General features: G+C 39.5%; 1 protein-coding gene across 2 annotated transcripts in view; it reads right to left on the minus strand.

Moving 5' to 3' along the window:
• LOC112567785 (zinc finger SWIM domain-containing protein 8-like) overlaps window positions 1-19,679 on the minus strand; it is a 43,342-nt gene that overhangs the window by 13,033 nt on the left and 10,630 nt on the right. The window contains exons 5-24 of one of the 2 annotated variants that reach the window (XM_025244657.1): window positions 17,685-17,792; window positions 17,444-17,525; window positions 16,630-16,750; window positions 15,986-16,181; window positions 15,121-15,351; window positions 13,904-14,824; window positions 12,526-12,673; window positions 12,042-12,217; window positions 11,247-11,433; window positions 10,753-10,806; window positions 10,176-10,300; window positions 9,189-9,628; window positions 6,340-6,443; window positions 5,936-6,125; window positions 5,174-5,260; window positions 4,619-4,902; window positions 4,078-4,268; window positions 1,984-2,262; window positions 1,314-1,580; window positions 342-705 (exon numbers count right to left, since the gene is read on the minus strand). In XM_025244657.1, coding sequence (XP_025100442.1) covers window positions 342-705; window positions 1,314-1,580; window positions 1,984-2,262; window positions 4,078-4,268; window positions 4,619-4,902; window positions 5,174-5,260; window positions 5,936-6,125; window positions 6,340-6,443; window positions 9,189-9,628; window positions 10,176-10,300; window positions 10,753-10,806; window positions 11,247-11,433; window positions 12,042-12,217; window positions 12,526-12,673; window positions 13,904-14,824; window positions 15,121-15,351; window positions 15,986-16,181; window positions 16,630-16,750; window positions 17,444-17,525; window positions 17,685-17,792 — 4,555 coding nt within the window. The remainder of the gene's footprint in view (window positions 1-341; window positions 706-1,313; window positions 1,581-1,983; window positions 2,263-4,077; window positions 4,269-4,618; window positions 4,903-5,173; window positions 5,261-5,935; window positions 6,126-6,339; window positions 6,444-9,188; window positions 9,629-10,175; window positions 10,301-10,752; window positions 10,807-11,246; window positions 11,434-12,041; window positions 12,218-12,525; window positions 12,674-13,903; window positions 14,825-15,120; window positions 15,352-15,985; window positions 16,182-16,629; window positions 16,751-17,443; window positions 17,526-17,684; window positions 17,793-19,679) is intronic. The other variant, XM_025244713.1, reaches the window with a different exon arrangement.

Genomic DNA, 19,679 nt, shown 5'->3' on the forward strand with positions numbered 1-19,679 from the left:
TCTTAAAATCACTTCTGTCTTAAAAGTGGATCACCATGTCTATGGCATGGCATGTGGAACACCTAAAGAATGATTGCTAATCAGATGTAAGGTTGTCTAAAAAAAAGAAAAATCTAGCAATAATGCAAAACACAATACAAAAATGCATTGCATGCTATGGCTGGGGAAAAAAATGCCACAGAATACTAGATCTGGCCTTGGTGTCAGTGACATCTCTGGACTTGGCATTGTGTGTTTCTGGGTATGGTATTATGCATTTCTGGGTATGGTATCATGTGTCTCACAAGAATGCATCAACAAGTATTTTTGTTAAATGTGAATCTAGGAGTAAGCTAGCTCACCAGAATTAGCAGGACTATTCCCAGGGTTGGAACCGTTGTCCATAGAGTGAATGGCATGGATGTGAGCCACAGTTGGGGCTGCAGGTGTTGCCAGGGAGTGGGAGCTGACTTGGCAAGAAGGGGAGTAGACTTGCACAGCAGCCGGTACTGTTGAGGCCACCTGCCGCAGGTGTGGAGGGGCAGCAGATGTGTGGTACAGCTGGCCTCCAGGCCCGGCAGCAAGGCCCTGCATGGGAGAGGCTGCAAAGGTGGCCTGGGTGGGGTAGGGGGCATATGAAGTGACGTAGGCTGCATGAAGACCATGTGAGTGAAGAGGCAAGTGATGCTGTGAGTAAGAATGCTGGTGAAATGTCCCTGGAGCCACCTGGCCACAGGACAGTGGGACAAAAAAAGACATGACAAGCTAATGAAAACGCTGTACACCAGGTCACTAAGCACTTATATTATTGAGGTAAAAAACATTTAGCTCACCATAGAGAGACAAGAATAATCCAGTAAATCTTATGCCTTATCCTTCCTGCCTTATGGTTAATGCTAAAGACTAACACTGAGCTGATAAAAGATGACAAAACAATGAGGACTAGGTCAGGACATTAACTTCACCCTTTTAACTACGTCTTGTACATTATATGGAGATCAGATTATGTACAGCATCTTTTTACATTATGTGTATCAGATTGTGTGCATCATTTTCACACTTGAAACTTCTCTTGATGCTGGCTCTGTAAGACAACCACTAAGAGCACAATGTTGTGGATGCATTTTGTATTCTACCTCTACTTTATGCTGTATAAAATATAATTTGTATCTTTTGCATGGGATAAATACAGTATGAGAGCATTCCTACAGAAAAGTTGACATTCTCTTTTTCTTTTGTCGATCATCAGCCCATCAAAATTATTTGTCACCTAAAAATCAAGCAGGAATAATTACCACATACACAATCACCTTGTCTGAGGAGCTACTACTGACCTGCTGCACATAGTTGTAAGCTGCTGGCGGTAAGTATGCAGATGGCTGCAACTGTGCTGGGGGCCCCCCCTGGGGTGGAAGAGCATGAGTGTAAGGCAGAACAACAGCTTGTGCCACAGGGCCTGAGGTAAGGAGCTGAGGACTGGATGTCACCTGGGCCTGACTGACCATGCCCGCTGCTGCCACAGCCACAGCTGCTGCCTGTGTGTAGTGCACAGTGCCAATGGACACAGGACTAGAGCGCTCCACTATTGGCAAACTGCTGGACTGCATTGTATATAAAAACATTCGAATGAAGTGTGTAGCTGTCTTAGTGTTAATACTAAGTAATATTTTACAACACAAGAAGTCTAAATCAAGACAATGACTCATGGTCTATTCTGTTGAAAGTTACCCAGTAATAAGGGTTTAAAGGGTTAGATAATTTATGCTTCTATTCTCTGGTAAGTTATCTAGTAATAAGGGGAAGACAACTTAAAGGTTCATTCCTCTTTCACTATATTTTATCCTCAGTTTTTATGATTATTAATCTTAACAACAAGATGTAAGGTTTGTGATCTGGTTTACCATGAATCTATTTGAGCACAAAAGTGGTTGAATAAACAAACTACCAAAAGAATGAAAATATCTGCATGTCACCATGACAATAGCATAAACTACATTCTTCTACCTGAGTGACAGTTGCAGAAGTAGCCACACCCATGACAGGTGAGTTATCCAAATCATGCCTCTGTGTGACAGAACCTGGCTGAGCTCTGTTTGAACCTTGTGCATCCAACAGAGCAGTTGTTGGACTTGTCTCCTCCGACATCTCATACCAATGGCGGGCCACTTCAAACAACACCTCCGGAAACACTCCACCACCTGCTGCTGCCTGCTCTACTGCAAGGCATGCTCTCTCAAGCATGTCCCAGCTCTGTTCCCGGCATTGATACAGGGCTCGTTGTACCTGTTATACAAGAATGTGCATATAAGGACATCTTTTTTAAGACTGATCATAACAGATAGTAGCTTATATTATCTCTCTGACCATCAAAAGCTGCCTGACATTAAGCTCACACAACTGATGTACAGGACACTCCACTTTTCAGGTAAGCAGCACCCATCAGACAGCTATAATGGCAACAGCCAATACATCCAGTCTTTGTAACCTAGAATAGCCTAACTAACCAATGGGGAGGTCAGAAGGCAGTCAATATTGTTCTCTGGGAAAGCCTGAAGAAAAAGAATTACAATAAAAATTTCATCTTCTCTTTGATCTTATCAGAAGGAGGGAAGCAACAGAATGTACTTGATTATCACATCCTGGAATGTTGCACATCTGTGATCAATCCCAAAAGTGTTCGAGAAGTGAATGGAAAGGTCTCTCAAACTTTCAAAGGAGAAACCTCATGCTGATTGGCCCTGAGTGGCAAGAAGAACTGGGCTTGATTCTGCTGAGTCACATAGAAGCACTGCAGGTAGATATGGAGGGTTTAGGGTTAGGCGACCACATCATGCAGCCAAATTCGGTCTCACAACCCACAGGCAAGCTAGGCCTGAACCACCATGGGTTCCTGTGGTATATGTGGGAGATGATTTCTAGCTAGAATTGTTGGTTAAGTTGTCAGCCACAAAAATCATCTTCAGTCTAAGTTGGCTGAAAGTGCATGAAGCTCATAGGCCTTTCAACTTGGATAAGACCAATGCAAAACTAACGCCAGTTTCCAGGTCAAAAATGGAGGGACATGTGGCAGCCTGTTCTTGAGAAAAGTTATCCAGTAGATCAGAAATATCCTAGTGTTTCCTAACATCCCACAGGATCAGATGGCGAAAGGCAGATGACAGCACCACTCTATAGTCTTTAATGGTGATAGAAGCAATCTTCGCTTGAAAATAAAATACCCCCAAAACAGAATATCTGCTAGATCTTTTCAAGCAACAGGTGATGCTCATGTTGCCATCTGGAGAAAATTTTCAGTTTCCTTTCTACATCTTTAACCCTTTTAGTACTCTATAAAAATACAATTACATGATAAAACAATGGCGTATTTCTTAAGATGTCAAAGACATCAGTGGGTGATGTTTGTTTTTATACTTTGCTGCCCTCAGGTAAACATTAGACCACGAAACCTATACATTTTTGGAAAGGAGAAAACCTGAACTTAAAAATACTACAATAAAAGAAATGAAAATTGCCTACTTTCACTCTCGTGACAGCAATAATCCAGAAATTTTACAATTTACTGGCCCTGTTTACTATTCTTGGGTCATATGAGCAGAGCCACGTTCATGGCCCATCATGCTCCAATAGCAAAGCCACCATCACGCTAAGACGGTTTAAGAAGGGGGTTGATGAGTGGTTACTATGCTTTCAATGGTTTCACCAGAGAATCATTTGATAGAAAAAAACTCCCAAAGGCTGAATACAGTGCACAGACAGGCGACTTGCACAGCACCTGGCTCAAAAGCAGAAAGCAAAAATACCACTGTGACCATTAAAAAAAAAAAAACCCAACTGGTGGACTGACTGTTATAGCTGTTGGAGGGCTGGTGCTCACCAGCATCTGCTACCTCACTGTCGGAGAGTTAACTTTCCATGGTTAAAGGGGAAATGTACCCTTTAGTAGGGTCATCTGATAAGGCCAAAAAAGAAATTTTCTTCCAACTTATGTTTACAGAAATGCTCAAATTCAAAGTACGCTGACTACCTTCAAAGAATTCTGATAATAAAATCCATTTTCTAAAGAATTAGAAATGATGGGATCGACAGGGCGGTTTTTACCTCTGTAGGGTTAAGGGCATGTGCATGGGGTAGGCAGGACAGGGCTAGCTCAGCTGCCACCCTAACCATGGTGGGGTCACGACCTCTGGAGGCACGATCTGCCAGTGAAGCAACTTCTGGGGGAGTCAAGTGACCCTCCCAGGTATCAATGATAATGCGTACTGCTGCACTCCCTATCTCCATAGCTTGACCTGCAGACAAAACAAAAAGTGCACAACAGGTAGGTCTGATGAGCTAAAGATATCATCATGATAATTCTTGATGAATCTAATGTATGATGAATCTCACTCCCTTTCTCTGTATGTGTAATGGTACACAGATTTTTTATTTTTTATAAAAACCACTTCCTTTTTCAAAATGAAAAGACATTTATATATCATAAGAAATTAGCTTGATGAACCAGGCTATAAATTTTAAGTCAGAAACGCTTATTCTGTGTTCTTAGATCTGTCTCCTATGGTAAATAGGTTTTTGAAAAGAAACAATAAAAAAAGTTTACAACAATTCAGAAAACACAGACAAGCCAGCCCACAAGTGATACCTGCTATCCAGGACACATGGGAGGAATAGGTGCGGGACAGCCAGTTAGGTGACACACAGTTGCTCAGGCCAAGAGCATAAAGCCCTATCTGAAAGGCGCAGAGGTGCAGATGGCGGTGGGGACCTGCATGAGGTGTGGAGGAGGATGGCTGGGTAAACAGGGAGGTTGCACTGCTGCCCCCAGCTTTCAGCAGAACAGTCTTGGCAAGCTCAAACATGAAGTGGGCAGATGCTTCACTAGGCTGATTGGGAACTGTTGGCATTATGCGAGTTTTCCCCTTATACCTGCATTAAGAACACAACTTCACTAGGCTGACTGGGAACTGTTGGTATTATGAAGGTTCTACCTTTCTACATAAATTAATAACAGTTTTACAAAATGATCTATAAAATTTAAGACATATCATTATTGGTTCCTTTGTGGAATCATTTCTTTAAATGAAAAAATTGGGTTGGGAGGAATCAACAAAGAAATTTTGAAGTTCATTCCATCCCTATTTGTGAGGTTTAGACAAATCTTGCACTCTTCACATCTTACCCCAACCTCAACACTAACCTCAGCCCTTTGATACCAGTAGATGACATGCGGTTGTCAATAAGCAACTGCTGGGGCAGGATACGTGCTACATATGGAGTAGGTGGACTGAAACAATGATCAAGTTTTCGCTCCTATAGTTAAGATTGTATGCAATGGAGAAAATAATGTCTAACTCTAAATCTACAGGAAGGAAAACAGACAACTGTTATCGATGGACTAAAGATGGATGCAAGATAAGTGGAAGAGATGAATGAGGGAGAAAGATTTTACGTTTATTAAATTGATAATTGTTCACAACCCTCCCCCCCCACCAAAAAAAAAAAAAAACAAACCAAACAAACCAGCAACATATAATAGAAGCAGGCAAGTTATCTTTGGACAAATGTACAAACGCTAGACTAAAGCAATTCTTTAACCACATAAAGCCCTTTTAGCACTGATAGAAATTTTTTTTTTTTACTTTACAGTTAGCCTGGGAAAACACCAGTAACAAGGACTACTTTGGCGATTATAGGAAAATATGTTATTTTATATATAAAAGCTGTGACGAATATATTTCCAAATCATTTTCTTTAAGCACTTTTGATGTTAATTTTGCTTGCTGAGTCATTTGAGTATATATATATTTTCTGCTTGTGTGCATGGGAGAGAGAGTGTGTGTGTGTGAGAGAGAGAAGGTGTATGTGAGTATGTGCATGTGTTCATTCATGTATGTTTGCATGTATAACTACATCCTGATGTGTGCCCAAGATGACATTTGTAAGCAAATTGTAACAATACCTCTCATTGTCTCTATGTGCATTACACGCAGCCTTGTCTCCGGAGCTTGATGAACCTAAAGAATCGCTCTCCCCACTGCTGCCACTGTCAGAACCCGGGCCTTGGTGCTTTGCAAAGTTTCTCCTGACCAGAGTGGGCGAGTTGTCACTTGAGGTGGTTTCAGGTGCACTGCTGTCTATGCTAGCCATGCCTGCAAGAAGCATTCGGTAAGATTTCGCCACTCAAATAAATCTGGCATTTAAAGGTACTAACAATAAAGTAAAATAAACTGTGCTGCTGGCTTCTTCTACTTTTGAAAAAAATACCCCAGAATGGGACAAACTTCTGCTACCTATCTGTGCTATCATTGGTATAGTTTTGGAAAGCAGAGGACAGAGCAAATGTGTGAAAACATGACTCATCACCTTGAGAGGGTTTTTTCTTCATGCCCAAGCAACGGATCTTTGCCTCCATAGCTTTAAGATCATCTCCTTCTTCTTCCAAAGCTGAACTATCGGTGTCCTTCCCACTGAATGGAAAGAAAAATATTGACATGAAACTCTGTCACCTGATAAAATCTTTTACCTTTTGACAATTGCCATAAGCTAGCTTTTAATACAATAATAGCTTGAATATATATTAGATGCTCAAATAAACAAACTAGGCTGTTATGTCATATAAAGATGGATTCTGGAAGTTTCCTTATGGATATGAATTCACTTAATAAATACTCAAAGTAAACTGATTTTGGCCTTGACTGATGCATGTTCATAATGTTAAAGAAAAGACTATAACTCAAATTAATCTAAAGATTCTTATTAGAGCTATAAGATGTCTTCATATTCAAATATAGCTCTTATCTTTTTCTACACTCACAAGATGGCAATAAATAAATGAAAATGACATTTTCATTGTCAATTCTTTCTTTGATACTTACCAGACAACCCAAATATTCGGACCTTAGGGGATACAAAAGCAGTTCAAGTAAACAAATTATTACCCTGGTTGGTGGGGGGAAGGGGGGTTAGTAGCCTTGGCTGCTATGGGCTCCACTGTACTCAGATTCATCCACCCTTGACTGTTATATAAGGTTCTGTAAAAATAGCCTGCAGTCCAATGACTCTCAACCAGTCTGACAGGAATTTGACAAGAGACACATAGACAAAAGCTGTAAGTTTAGAGCTCTCAAAAACAGAACTGAGCACTATCTGCACTCTTTTATTCCAGTTGCAATTTGTATATACAACCAAATCATGGCTAGGACATGTCTTTGAGTGAACATTCTCATACTGGTGGCTCCTGTTCCTAGAGCGTCCGATCTTTCTGGTATTTTGTGCAGGTTTTGCAGTTTGGTGCCTCACCTTTTAACTGCTGACCATCACTATTTTTATTCAGAAAGAAGGGCTGTGATGGGAAATTTCTAAGTTTCTTCTTTTGTCATTTAATCATGAATTTAGCTGTGTTTGGAAATGCTTCAGCTAGCATAATTATTTTTTCCATGTTTTGTGTCCACAACAGTTACGTAAAAAAAAATACTAAAGGTCACCGCACACATGTACTATGTGTTTAAAATGTGGTAACAGAGTGTGAGAGAATCAGAATAAGTTAAAGATCTTGCACAGGATACAAACTATGAAGTTCCCTGCCATAAAACAATATCATGCACACACAAAAACCTACAAGCATCCTCTAAACATAGAAGGTATAAATTCTACAAAGTTGGTCAGGAATATCAAAGACTACATTGCGAAAAGAGAAGAATGTTTTGCTTGTTTTTGTGTGACTAGAAGCAAACTTCATCCATTTTCTCTTTTGTAATGCTGTGCTAAATTTGTGAATAGTTACTATAATTAACCCTTTGGTTGCTTTCGACCAAATATTCAGTCGGAAAATGCCTGTATGCCAGAGTGCCTACTGACCGAACATTCAGTCTGCGTCATGTTCTATTTTTAGCAGAGAAACTGGAGTGACATGAGATTCCTACTACTTATAGCACCGGCTCTGAGGCCATGCTTGGTTTGATTGGCATTTTATCGGGTTGGAAATAGAGCGACCTCCCCCGCCCCACTTTAGAGTTTTCCAACCACACACTACAGGAGGCCGTACACACTACAAGAAGCTGTTGCAGAGATCACAACAGCGATTCGAATGACCTAGAATCAGTGGATTTCCTGGATCAGGAATGGGATAGCAGTGAAAGTGATGGCAATGTGTTATGAGATATGAAGATTCTGATTCTCATCATTCTGATGACAATGGCGGTGATCTCAATTTTAATTGGACAAAGTAAGAGGAAAGTTCCTACAACAGCAGTGAGACAAACGGTAGCGACTTTGTTGCACCATTGCCAGAGGCATCCAGAAGTAGGAAACGAACTGCAGCAGACAGGAGCACAGTCAAGTTGAGCAGCAGGTGGCGAAAGGTGCATGGCAGAAGAAATTGCTTGGTTCACTCAGAAACACTTTCCCTCAAATGTGCCCAAAACAAACAAACAAGGAATGAAAACTTCCACGCAATGCAGCAATAAGGGTCAGCGTTGGATCTCTATATTCTGCTGCTCTGAATGTCCTTCCAAGCCAGCTGTGTATGGTACCCTGCTTTGGAATTTATCATAGCAAGCTTGCCTAATGGAAAAAGAATATTTCAAAGCATGGTACAATTCACAGGTCCAGCAAGGGCATTCAGACCAGCAGAGTGTGGAGAATAAGCTTATGTGTATGAATGTTGAGTTTGTTCTGAAATGAAAGTGTTTGTGACTTGTGTGAATGAACTACATGAACCGTTGAGAAAAACCTACCTCAGGTTTCTCATGACAGGTGTTAGTGAAGACGGGAACATTTTTGTGAGAAATGAGTTGAGTTTTCAACAAACAGTAAACTCTGAACTTTATCCAGCTGTGTTTTTCACTTTCTAAATGAAAATCCACAAAAGTAACACCATTCTGAAGTCAATAATTACTCTGAGTACTTAACTGTGTGTGACATTGATTGCCCATTTAGTTGGTTTTTCTCAAAAAAAAAATCTGAATAAAATTAGAATCCAAAGAATCTTATTTCTTGGTCTTTATTGGTCTTATTTACTAGAAAAAATCACTTCTATAAATTGTATGGGTTTTATACGCTTTGCATGCATCTCCAAAGTTCCAGATTTTGTTTTAAAATAATGACCAAAAAAATCATCAAAATTCCCTGGCACAGGCATGCACATGCTCCTCGTTAGTGTCTGGCGATCAAAGGATTAAATGAAATTAGATTAATCAAAAAAATGTTATTACCTGTTGTACCTGATAGAGTAGGTTGTCTTAGGCCTTGCACCACCATTTCCCAGCAGCCCATTCAACGCTGTGCTTGATGACAATGATGGAGCAGAAAGACCACTTCCACAAACTCCAAGGGAGTTCAAGCTCTCAGCTTGGTTATTTCCTCCTCCATTTAAAATACGATCAGATGCAAATGCACTATGATGGCCACCAGCTAAGTGCTGTGCTCGCAAGGAGGATGGAGAATTTGCAGCTAATGAAGATGGTGACAAAGTAAGTCCAGCCGAGGAGCTGCTTTCAAGATGATGCATGGAAGAAGCAGAGCTGGAGGAGGCAGAGGCAGTGGGGTGAGAATGAGAGCCAGAGACAGCAGTGGTGCGTGTGCTGAGGTAGGTAACCAGGCTTGGTGCCTTGTAGTGTGTGTTCACTTCTTTGTCCAGCAATTTGTCCATGATCTACAACATTCACGTACACATGAACTAGTTTTGACGTTCCACTAGCCTGTCTTTTTCCAAAATATTCATTCTAAAATCCCAAAATACCTACTGCAGCCAATTACATGTACACCCTTAGGATTTCTTGGCTCCATTGGTGACCTTGCTTTCCAGTCCAACTTGTTTGAGGTCATTTATGCAGGTGATCATCTAGGTCAGACCTGGGCAAAGGCCGGCCCGCAGGCCGGATCCGCCCGCCTCCTGTCTCTGACTGGCCAGTATATATACTATATATACAGTATTGGGTAAAACTGAGTTAACTATATTAGTCCGGCCCTCTAAAACCATCCCAATTTCTCATGCGGCCCCTTGGGAAAATTAATTGCCCAACCCTGATCTAGGTGATCATTCTTGTACCTCCATGCATGCTTTTAAATAACTGAATTCCTATCTCTGGAAAGTTTTCTAAACCCAAGGAAGTCACAAAGGGCTATTTTTAACTGTGTTACAAATAGTAATTTGTCTAAGATGAAATTTTTTTCAGTAAATTGACTATGGTAAAGAATACCTTGCTAAGTTTGGCTATATCATCCTTGTAATGAACCAGCATGGCTATTGCCAAGTCCCCACGCTGTCGCCGGGTGCTCTCACACAATAATGGGTGCTCAGCCTCTGATATATTGGCTTTAAGACCTGCACATTTTAAAATAAGTCACTGTAACATAGTTACGTGAAAGGGTGATTAGAAAATGAAGGGAAATGTCACCATAATACTCCATTCCCATACTAACCTATCCTTGCTCTAACTCAGCCTCTTACTTTCAAACAAACAGTGCAAGACATGGCTATGGAATAGGTACTATACACCAAGTAAACAAAAACAGCAGTCTTGTATGGATAGGATTACTTCAAACAAAATGCTGTTAGAACATGAAACATAGAACGATGACTAAAACATATTTCAGTATATCTAACTCCCCCATCACACACACATTAATACATGCATGGACACAGACACATACACATGTGCAAATGTATGGTAGCACACACATGCATGAGACTCATGCACACTTCATCCTCTCCCATGACGCAAACATACAAATGATTCACAATGTAAACAGTTAAGGGAAAAAAAGAAAACAAACCCAAGGCAGTAACAGCTGCTTCAAATCCAAGTTTTTCATCATTTATGGAAGCAGCTGAAGGCAAAATAGTTTTATTAATATGCTGACCTTAAAGTTTTAAGGCACAGAAGTCTTTGACAATGCTTGTCTAGTTTTGAAAGGATAAAAAAAAAAGAAAAAAAACCCCAAAGCTGTACAGTTATAGACTTTGTTTTGAAATACTAGACCTAAAGAAAGCTAAGCACATAAATTAAAATATGCATCAAATCTACTGCCTTAACAATAAACAGGAAATTCACATTCTTGATAGTTAAAACATTAAACAGAACTTTAAAAATAATGGAGAAATCTCAAACCTTATTCACAACTGCTCAGAACACAAAGGAAATCTATGCACATTTGTTAAATAGATAAGCATCTTTCCTCTTCTCAATGCCATTCACAAATATAAAGACTCCATGTGAAAGAAATTAGAAAAAGATTCTAGACCACAGCCAACATTTGTAAGTACTCACAAGGAAGACAGAGAGAATCAAAAATAAAGGTGGCCAGAGTCAATGGCAATAAGGCATCCCCTCGAGACTGAAAAGTGCCATCTCTCAGTTGCTCTGCACGGCTGCGAAGGGTGGCCATCTCCTGTGGCCCCAGCGGTATTTTCTTCAGTAATTGTAGAAGTTCTGATTCCTGATAGGCTAACTTGACCTGTACCATAAGCAGCACATCTTAATGGTGAAATTGTTATGTCTAGAACTGCTTTCAAACTGTGACACAACACATGCAACACTGTAAAAATAGCTTCTTTACTGCTCCACCTTTTGATTGTGCAACAATAATGTGACATCCATTAATTAGTTTGTCAATCTGGATTTGCAAGTATGGCCAGTTTAAATAAATCAGTTTCTTGGTCTTAAAAGTATGATCAGTATAAGTAAACCTTTTGTGGGTCTGCATTTCCAAGTATTACCAGTGTAAATAGCTTTGTTGGTATAGTTTTGAAAGTATGATCGCTATAAATAGTCAGTTTGTTGGTCTGCATTTGTAATTATAATTACTCTGCTTTTGATTATATGTACAAGTACCACAAACAAGTACTTGTAATCTTTATTATTTTTTATCCAATCTAGAGATCAAATAATAACAGAAATACCATTAAATTATATCTTTCAAGTAAGCAAATGTCCTATGTAATGGTTCACACTTTGCTAACATTACATTCTGACAAAATTATTTGGAACATTCAAAAGCTTGGTCAGGATGTTACATGGAGATCATAATACTCTTGATAAAAGATAAAAACAACAGACTATGACCTCCAAAGCCTTGCAAGAGGCTGGTGGGCGTGCCAGTTCCATGCCAAACATGCCAATCTTGAATGCTAGGTAGTGACAGTCTGTGTCTTCTGACAAAACACTACAAAGGAATGAAGCTTTGGCCAGAGTGGTGCTTGCTAGCAAGCTGATGGTGTTGAGCGCTTTCTTTTTCTTAGCTAGAAATCAAATAGGAAAACAATGGTAAAGCAATAAACATAATCGAACAGGCAGCCAAACGATCAGACCAAGTCCTTGCCCTTCCCAAACATAATAAATAAAAAAACTGTTTAGATAATCTGTACCAACAAGGCTATGAAATATTAAAGGTTAAGCAATAATTACTAATGGACATGAACATGGTAATGAAGCTGTGAATAAAGTCAGGTACAGACAGGGATAGTTTAAGTACATCTTCTTGATCTACAGTGCTAGCAAACTAAACACCTGCCTTTTTCTTCTCTCAAACACCTGCAGAAGAGCTTACATTTTGGAGTGGATACTCCACTGCTGACAGTGTTGGCAAACAGGTCTGGTGGGCTATTCAGCATTTCTTCAGCCAACTGCCGTGCCAAATGACATGCTTCTTTGGTATGGCCATGGGCATGAAGAGCTTCAGCACGCGCAAAAAGAATCTGAAATAATGGCTGCAGATTCAGAGACAGTTATGTTGCACCATTCTGTAGTTACTCCATCTCTACACTATTTAAAGTCCTTATATCCTTTTATAACTTTATCCACTGTATTATGTTCTACTCTTTTACTTCATCTTTATGTTGTTCAGTGTGCCTTGATGTATCTTGCCTTTCTTATTATTATCTCACCGTCCGTTGTCTGCTACCTGATGTTCACTTACCAGTGCAGAGAGCGCGACCTATCTTGGATGTGATGTTGCACAATGTAAGTACACGTTATTAAACCTAATATCTTCAAATAACTGATTCCTTATCTGAGTCCCTCAGATTTGTCATGTGTGAGATATGTTCAGAACATCAGGATGCCTAAACAGTCAGCCAGAACAAAGCATGGGTACTGGTGTTTCTGTGTTAATATAATATCCTCTAGTCTTCAAGTATAGGGTGAGAGTGCTGTTGTAGGGCCTTTCTTGCTGATAGTATATGTCTATTTACTTTTGTCATTGTCAGATTGGTATAAACTGCTCCATTAATAATGATGACAAACAGCACAGAAATTAGTATTTTCTGAGACAGAAATTTTGATCCTCAACTGATGAAGTTTGTTGTGCTGAGATAAACGTACAAATGACCATTTAGTAAGCTGTTAATAAATGTCACAAAACTGTTTTCATAAAAAAATACAAGAGATTTCAATCTATGCAACTATTTTAATTTCAGCAGGTAAACCCTTTTGCTAACAGCACTGTCTTCCCTTTAACCAAAGACATTGCCTTTTAGCTGTAGATCTTAATTCAAAGCTTCCACCTCAGTTAAGTTAGGACTGAATCATTTTCAATTAAGATGCATTGATTAATTGCTCATATTCTAATGGTATCATTGTTACACTGAGGAAATGGGGGGAAGAAACTAGTGAATTATGCTGAGCCAGCAGCCAAGGCTTTATCACAGCTGAGCAGCCTTCCAGTACACAGGTGTCACATGCTGAGAACAAACAGTATGCCAGAGATAAGAGATCTGATTCTAGGACAGCAGATTCCAAAAAGAAAAAAAAAGTAGGGTGACAAATGGAAAAAGCAAAGTTGTCAACAGTGTATATGAATGTTTTGAACAGAGCAAGCAGTCAGTGCTTCTATACATTGTGTATGTTTGTGCTGTACAAAGCATGCAATTGATGCTTCTGTACATGCTGTGTGTGTGTGTCCATGCATGCAAGTGTATGATGCTTACATCTTGAACATTTTCCATCTTTTTGAGTCCAGAAAAAAGATTAGGTTCATCTGTCTTATCTTTCTTCCTCTTCTCTATATCACCAACTTTGACTTTAGTGTCGTAGAAGTATAGCTGGTACTCATCACTAGACTGCTGGGACTCTGACGAGGGTTCATGGCTGGCACGACTACCAGCCACCAAGGACTGACTAGAATCTTTGGCACTGAGATCAGGGGGGTGAGGAGCTGCTATCAGATCCTGAGCTTTTGCACCAGATGCCTGCAGAGCCTGGCCCACCACAGCGACAGGACTAGAAGTCTTGGCAACAGCACTCCCACCATCTGCATTCTCATCAAAAACCTCAGCATCCTGGTGATCTTGGGAACCAGGGGACAGCTCCTGACAATTAACAGCTGCAGCATCTGCCAACATGACTTCAGACTCATCTAGGGAGTTACTTCGTGAATGAAAACCTTTGGGATTGTCACAGCTAGAATCTGAATCATGTGAGCGTCTGTTTTCAGATTCACAGAAGCCCTCTGAGCCAGAACTGGCTGCACCATCATTGACACAAGAGTCTCTACGGACTGCTGCTCCACGTGCTTCAATCCTGCCTGCACGGGAACGCAGTTCATGGGATCGCTGAGCCTGAGCAAGATTCCTGGAATTGTCTGTGCTGATGATGTCCTCTGAGCATACAGTGACAGGCTGCACACGTGAAGGTTTCTTTACATCACCTCCATCATGAAACTTTGAGCTAAAGCGATAATGCCAGCGCTGACCATCCTTGCTAGAATATGTTACGCCAGGAATGGGGTAGTCCTCCCACGTCAGTTGACATGCCTCAATCGCTGGCTTGAAACCTGAGAAGTTCTCCATGTCAGTCTTTTTGACATTGTTGGATGAGTTGCCTGAAGTGGAATTACGAGCTTTGCGTACCTGTTGAGCACAAATCCTTTTTTGTTAATACGTCCTACAGTATTTTTGTTTGTATTTTTTCTTTCAGTATCTTATCTCTGCTTGCACTCATACTGTATTAATCAACAAGAACAGTTATCAAAACACAATGACATGTTAACACTGAATATATATACATACATACCTGAAGCACGAACAAACACAGATTATTACCAAATCTGGGCCATCTTACCAAACCGTAACAAGATGCAGACTGAGACATGTATCAAATTCTAGTCACACAGAAAGATTTTCCAAAAACATCAGTGGCAACATACCTTTTCAACGGTGCTGATATGCCAATCACGGAACTTGGCACAAAGATCCTGCCTCTGCACCGGAGAGAGCCGTGGATTCAGAGCTGCTAAACGCCAAAGTGCCACAATCTCTTCACACAAGCTGGCTGCTGCATGCTGGGTTGCACTGGCTGAACTGTTGTTACCACGACTCACATGCAGGTTGTTGTTATTGTTGGTTGAGGCTTTTGTTACAAACCACCAAATTAAGATCTAGAACGGTATAAAGTTAATAGATTTTCATATGCAACCTGATCCTATTCCAGATATATTAAAAAAAAACTTTTTAAACATTTATAATTGTACAACTTGTATTTTAAGTAATAAAATAAAATGATAGAAATGTGATTTTGCTGTGACACTTGCATAGAACAAACAATTTAAATGACAAACTCCTAAAAAGGCATTTTCACAAATGATATCAAAAAGACAATAATAATAATAAAAAACAAGAAAGGTTAAAAAAAGGCAGCCAATGAAGCAGAAAGTAGAATACAATTGTTAAATTAGCCAAGGGAGACAAATGAAATACAAAACACACATGAATAACACAAAAAGCAATACCTCCACCCCCAAAAAACAAAACAACTGCAGGTAAAATGAATCACTTTTATATGTATAGCTTCTTTTTCTTCTGAATTTGACAACTGTGCTGTTAGATCCTCTTGCTGAGGGATGCTGAAGAGCTGGCAATGCAGCAGTGGTGGCTTTTTGCCCCATTGGACTAGGGCATTTGACTATCATTACAAAACAACCAAGCTCTTCCACCCATTCTCTTTCTTAAAAAGACAAGAAGAAAACTTTAAAAAACTCACCCCTCTTCATTTCCTTTTTATAACTATCTTACCTGTTCACACTGCAAAACTTCATCTGTGAGAATCTCTAGTAGCGGGATGGAGTTGCTGTCTGTGCGACGGAACATTTCCCGCACAATGGATAAGAGATTCCACATGCCTTCTGGCTCTCGTCCACGTAAAGGCCTCAGCAGACTCTGCCACTCAGCTGCTGCTGGTGGGGCACTTGCAGACAGGTAGTTGACATCGCTAGAAATTAAAATGAAAAGTCCTCTTTCTCAAGAGTCAAAACTTTAAGACTAGAAGACCTCTTTCTCAAAACTTTAGGAGCAGTGGTACTGTACCCTGCATGAAATCAGCAACCTGCTCCAATAATCTTTAAGCACTCTCAGATTGGCCACATATGGAAAACAGTATAATCATCATCTGAGCAGGCCAGCAGCTAAAGATAAACAACTGCCGATCTTTTGGATCTGCACTTGTCATCTACATGTCAAGAGTAAAGCCTTATGCTACTTCCCTGAGAGCTGCGCTTAGTGCACTGGAAATTTTAAGGGGGAACCATGTACTGCACACAAATGTAGCCTTAGAGGCAGAAGGCTAGTGATGGATACAGCTGCTGAAGACAATAAGCAAGCATACACTAGCCATAATTTAGCTGTATCCATCGTCATCAATAAAAACTAAAAACCTATACCTGAATACGATAGGTGAGGGCACACAAAATTTGACCAAGGTTTTCTTGATGTTCTCATGTAATGTTGCTTCATCCAAACACCATGATGTCTGCTCATTGGCTGATGGCCCTGCAGTTGGATCTGTGCACATAAACCCATGCAATTTAAAAAAAAATCAAATCTGCTTTATTTTATAACTGAAGTTACACATTAAATTCTGTCTTCTAAAAAAGCTAACAAAGTACTGCAAAAACACCTGATTTGGTGGCACTGTGTGCTGAAAATAACATGAAATGTATCAATTTCACTCAGGATCATATGCCTAAATAAATGAAAATCATATTTCAGGGGTTTGTCTTCACCGAGGACAGACTATAGGCCATCATGGTACACTTCAGTGCTTTCTGTGCATTTTTTGAAACTTCTGCTTTGTGTCACCATTAACAAGATGTGACCTTTTCACCCTAATGAAACAGTCCTGCTTTAGTAAGAGGAGGCTTATCAGCACACTACACCAAATTAACAGGTATGATACTGTGTTCATTGGTAAGAGCTAGATATGCTGTCTCACCTGTCCTGTATGGGATCAGGCCCTAAACAACTTAATAACAAAACCCCAGCTGAAAATAATCAACCCAACATAAATGGCACTCAAACTGAATATCTACTTCTCAAAATATGTGAATGGGCATATGAATATCACACATAAAAGAAACAAGATGTTTAAAGAACAGTGAAGAATTGTAAATCACAGAGCAGAAGGGGAAGACAAATTATAAAAATATTTATATCATTCTTGTTACTAAATAATTCTTTACAAGGACAGAATGGTACCTGGTGCTCCACCAACTGTATTCATAGCCGTCTCCTTGCATGATAACAATTCATCTAGCAGTCGCTGAGCTGTTGGCAAAATCTGAAAGAGTAGGATAATCTTTTTTCATGAAATGCTTTGACCCTAAAATAATTTTTATATACAAAAACAAGAAAAAAAAACAATAAATGTAATTTTCCACAAAGTTATCAAACTGAAAAATTTAATAAAGAAAACTGAAGACTGCTTTTTAAATATTACCTGTTGAGGAAGCTCACTAATAAGATATTGGGCAAACTTCTGAAGTTGGTCTCTTTTAAGCTGGGACAGTGACTCGGAGACAGGTGCTCTAAGTGTAACAGATGACCCCTGAAAAAAAGATTTTGTATAAAGGTCCACAAATGAATGGCTACCACACAAGTACATGAATGCAAGCACTTACTTACCTGAGATAAAAATGGTAGGGGACGAGATAAATAATGTGTTGAACAATAATGACAGTGAGGTTAAAGTAATGCAGCAATCTCCATAGGAAAAGGATTCGAACTCCTAGACTTTGTTCTTCAGCAAGCAGTTACAGTGCACCAAATGCTAGGGAGCTCAATGGATAACTGAAATAGTTGACAAACCCACGTGAATAAACAGAATAGGGAAGACAAAATTGGATAACAGAGATGCTGGACTAAAGTAAAAGAATACAAGATTACTAAAATAATCATAGTACCCATGCTATTATTCTGTACTGAAAGAGCAGATTTAAGTCAATAATAATGTGCGTTATTACTCAGAACTGACAGAGCAAATTCTTAAAGCTAATAATGATGCAGTGGGGCCTCGATTATCCAGTCTTCAATTAAAGGCGGCACTTCTTCTACCCAGAGGAGGAAAATGGTTTCTCCCATGTGAGGGAAGGTAGGAGTACATATGGTGCTGACAACTATCGGCCAGTCGTTTCCAATTACTTCACGGGCAACAGGTTTGGTGGAGATCACATGCAGGCACTGTTGACTAACAAGAAAACATCTTTTTCACCCCACAAGCTTTAGGGTCTGAGAGGTGAGGGGAAACGGCTTCTATCTGAACATCCTGTCATGGCTAGGACTAAATGTATTCTGCATAAACAAACAAAAATAGAATATAAAGGAGAGAATGTTAAACAGCACAAATGATACAAACACACAAAACTGAATTTTTAAACTTGATTTTTATTGCTTTTTCCTTATTCTCCTCTGTATCTCTTTATCTTTCTTTACTCATAAGTGGGGATATCATTATTTAACATTTTCAGTTCATTCTCCTGGTGACCATCAACTGAGAACAAAGAAAGTGGGGAGCAGGTTATGAAGACACAGCTTGTAGTCCATTATTCCATCTAAAGTCAAAAGGGCTAGGACTTTAGTTTTGCAATTCTGGTTTTTTTGTAATACTTAATACTTTTATGTATGATATTCATATGCCCATTCACATATTTTGAGAAGTAGATATTCAGTATGCATGTGTGCATTCCAATAGCTGACCAAAGTTTTGAGAGCGACGTACATCTACGTTGGTATATGCTAGTGTCCACATTATAGTATTATTATTTTATTTCTAGTTGTTATGTATACTTTTGCTTTCTCAAAAATGTATCATTTACATGTCCCAAATTGGCACACTTAGCAAATATTTTTACACTGAATGGGGATAATCCCCAATGTAATGTACGCAAGGTACATTCTTTCACTTACAGAATAACTGTCACCTAGAAAAGACATCTAGTTCCAGATGATATCATGTCCATTAGGACAACCAAAGATGATCATCACATGCCCATCCATTTTCGACATCTTCACTTCAAGCGAAGAGGTCCACGAGACTGAATATGCATGAACATATCTACAATGTCCTTTACCTTGTGCTCACCAACAAACAAACATGGACCGTGGGGCTGGTTTTGTAATGGTGAATGGGCACTGTGTTGCCCATTTATAAAAGTATAAACACTGCACCTAAACACAGATGTACTTTATGTCAGTCACCATGGGAATAAACTGAAAATGTTTAATATTGTTCTCCCTGCTTATGAGTAAATAAAGATATAGAGACATAAAGAAAGATAGATAAAAGCAATAAAATAAAGTTTTAAAATTTAGTTGTCTTTGTGTTAGTGTCATTTCTGCTGTTCATCCTTTATTCCTTTATTTTTCTCTCTATTTATTTTATGGAGAATACATTCAACTGTCGGTTCTAACCTGGACATATGTTCAGTAGCAAACC

Source organism: Pomacea canaliculata, linkage group LG1 (genome assembly GCF_003073045.1).
Source record: "Pomacea canaliculata isolate SZHN2017 linkage group LG1, ASM307304v1, whole genome shotgun sequence".
NCBI classification, from domain to species: Eukaryota; Metazoa; Mollusca; class Gastropoda; order Architaenioglossa; family Ampullariidae; genus Pomacea; species Pomacea canaliculata.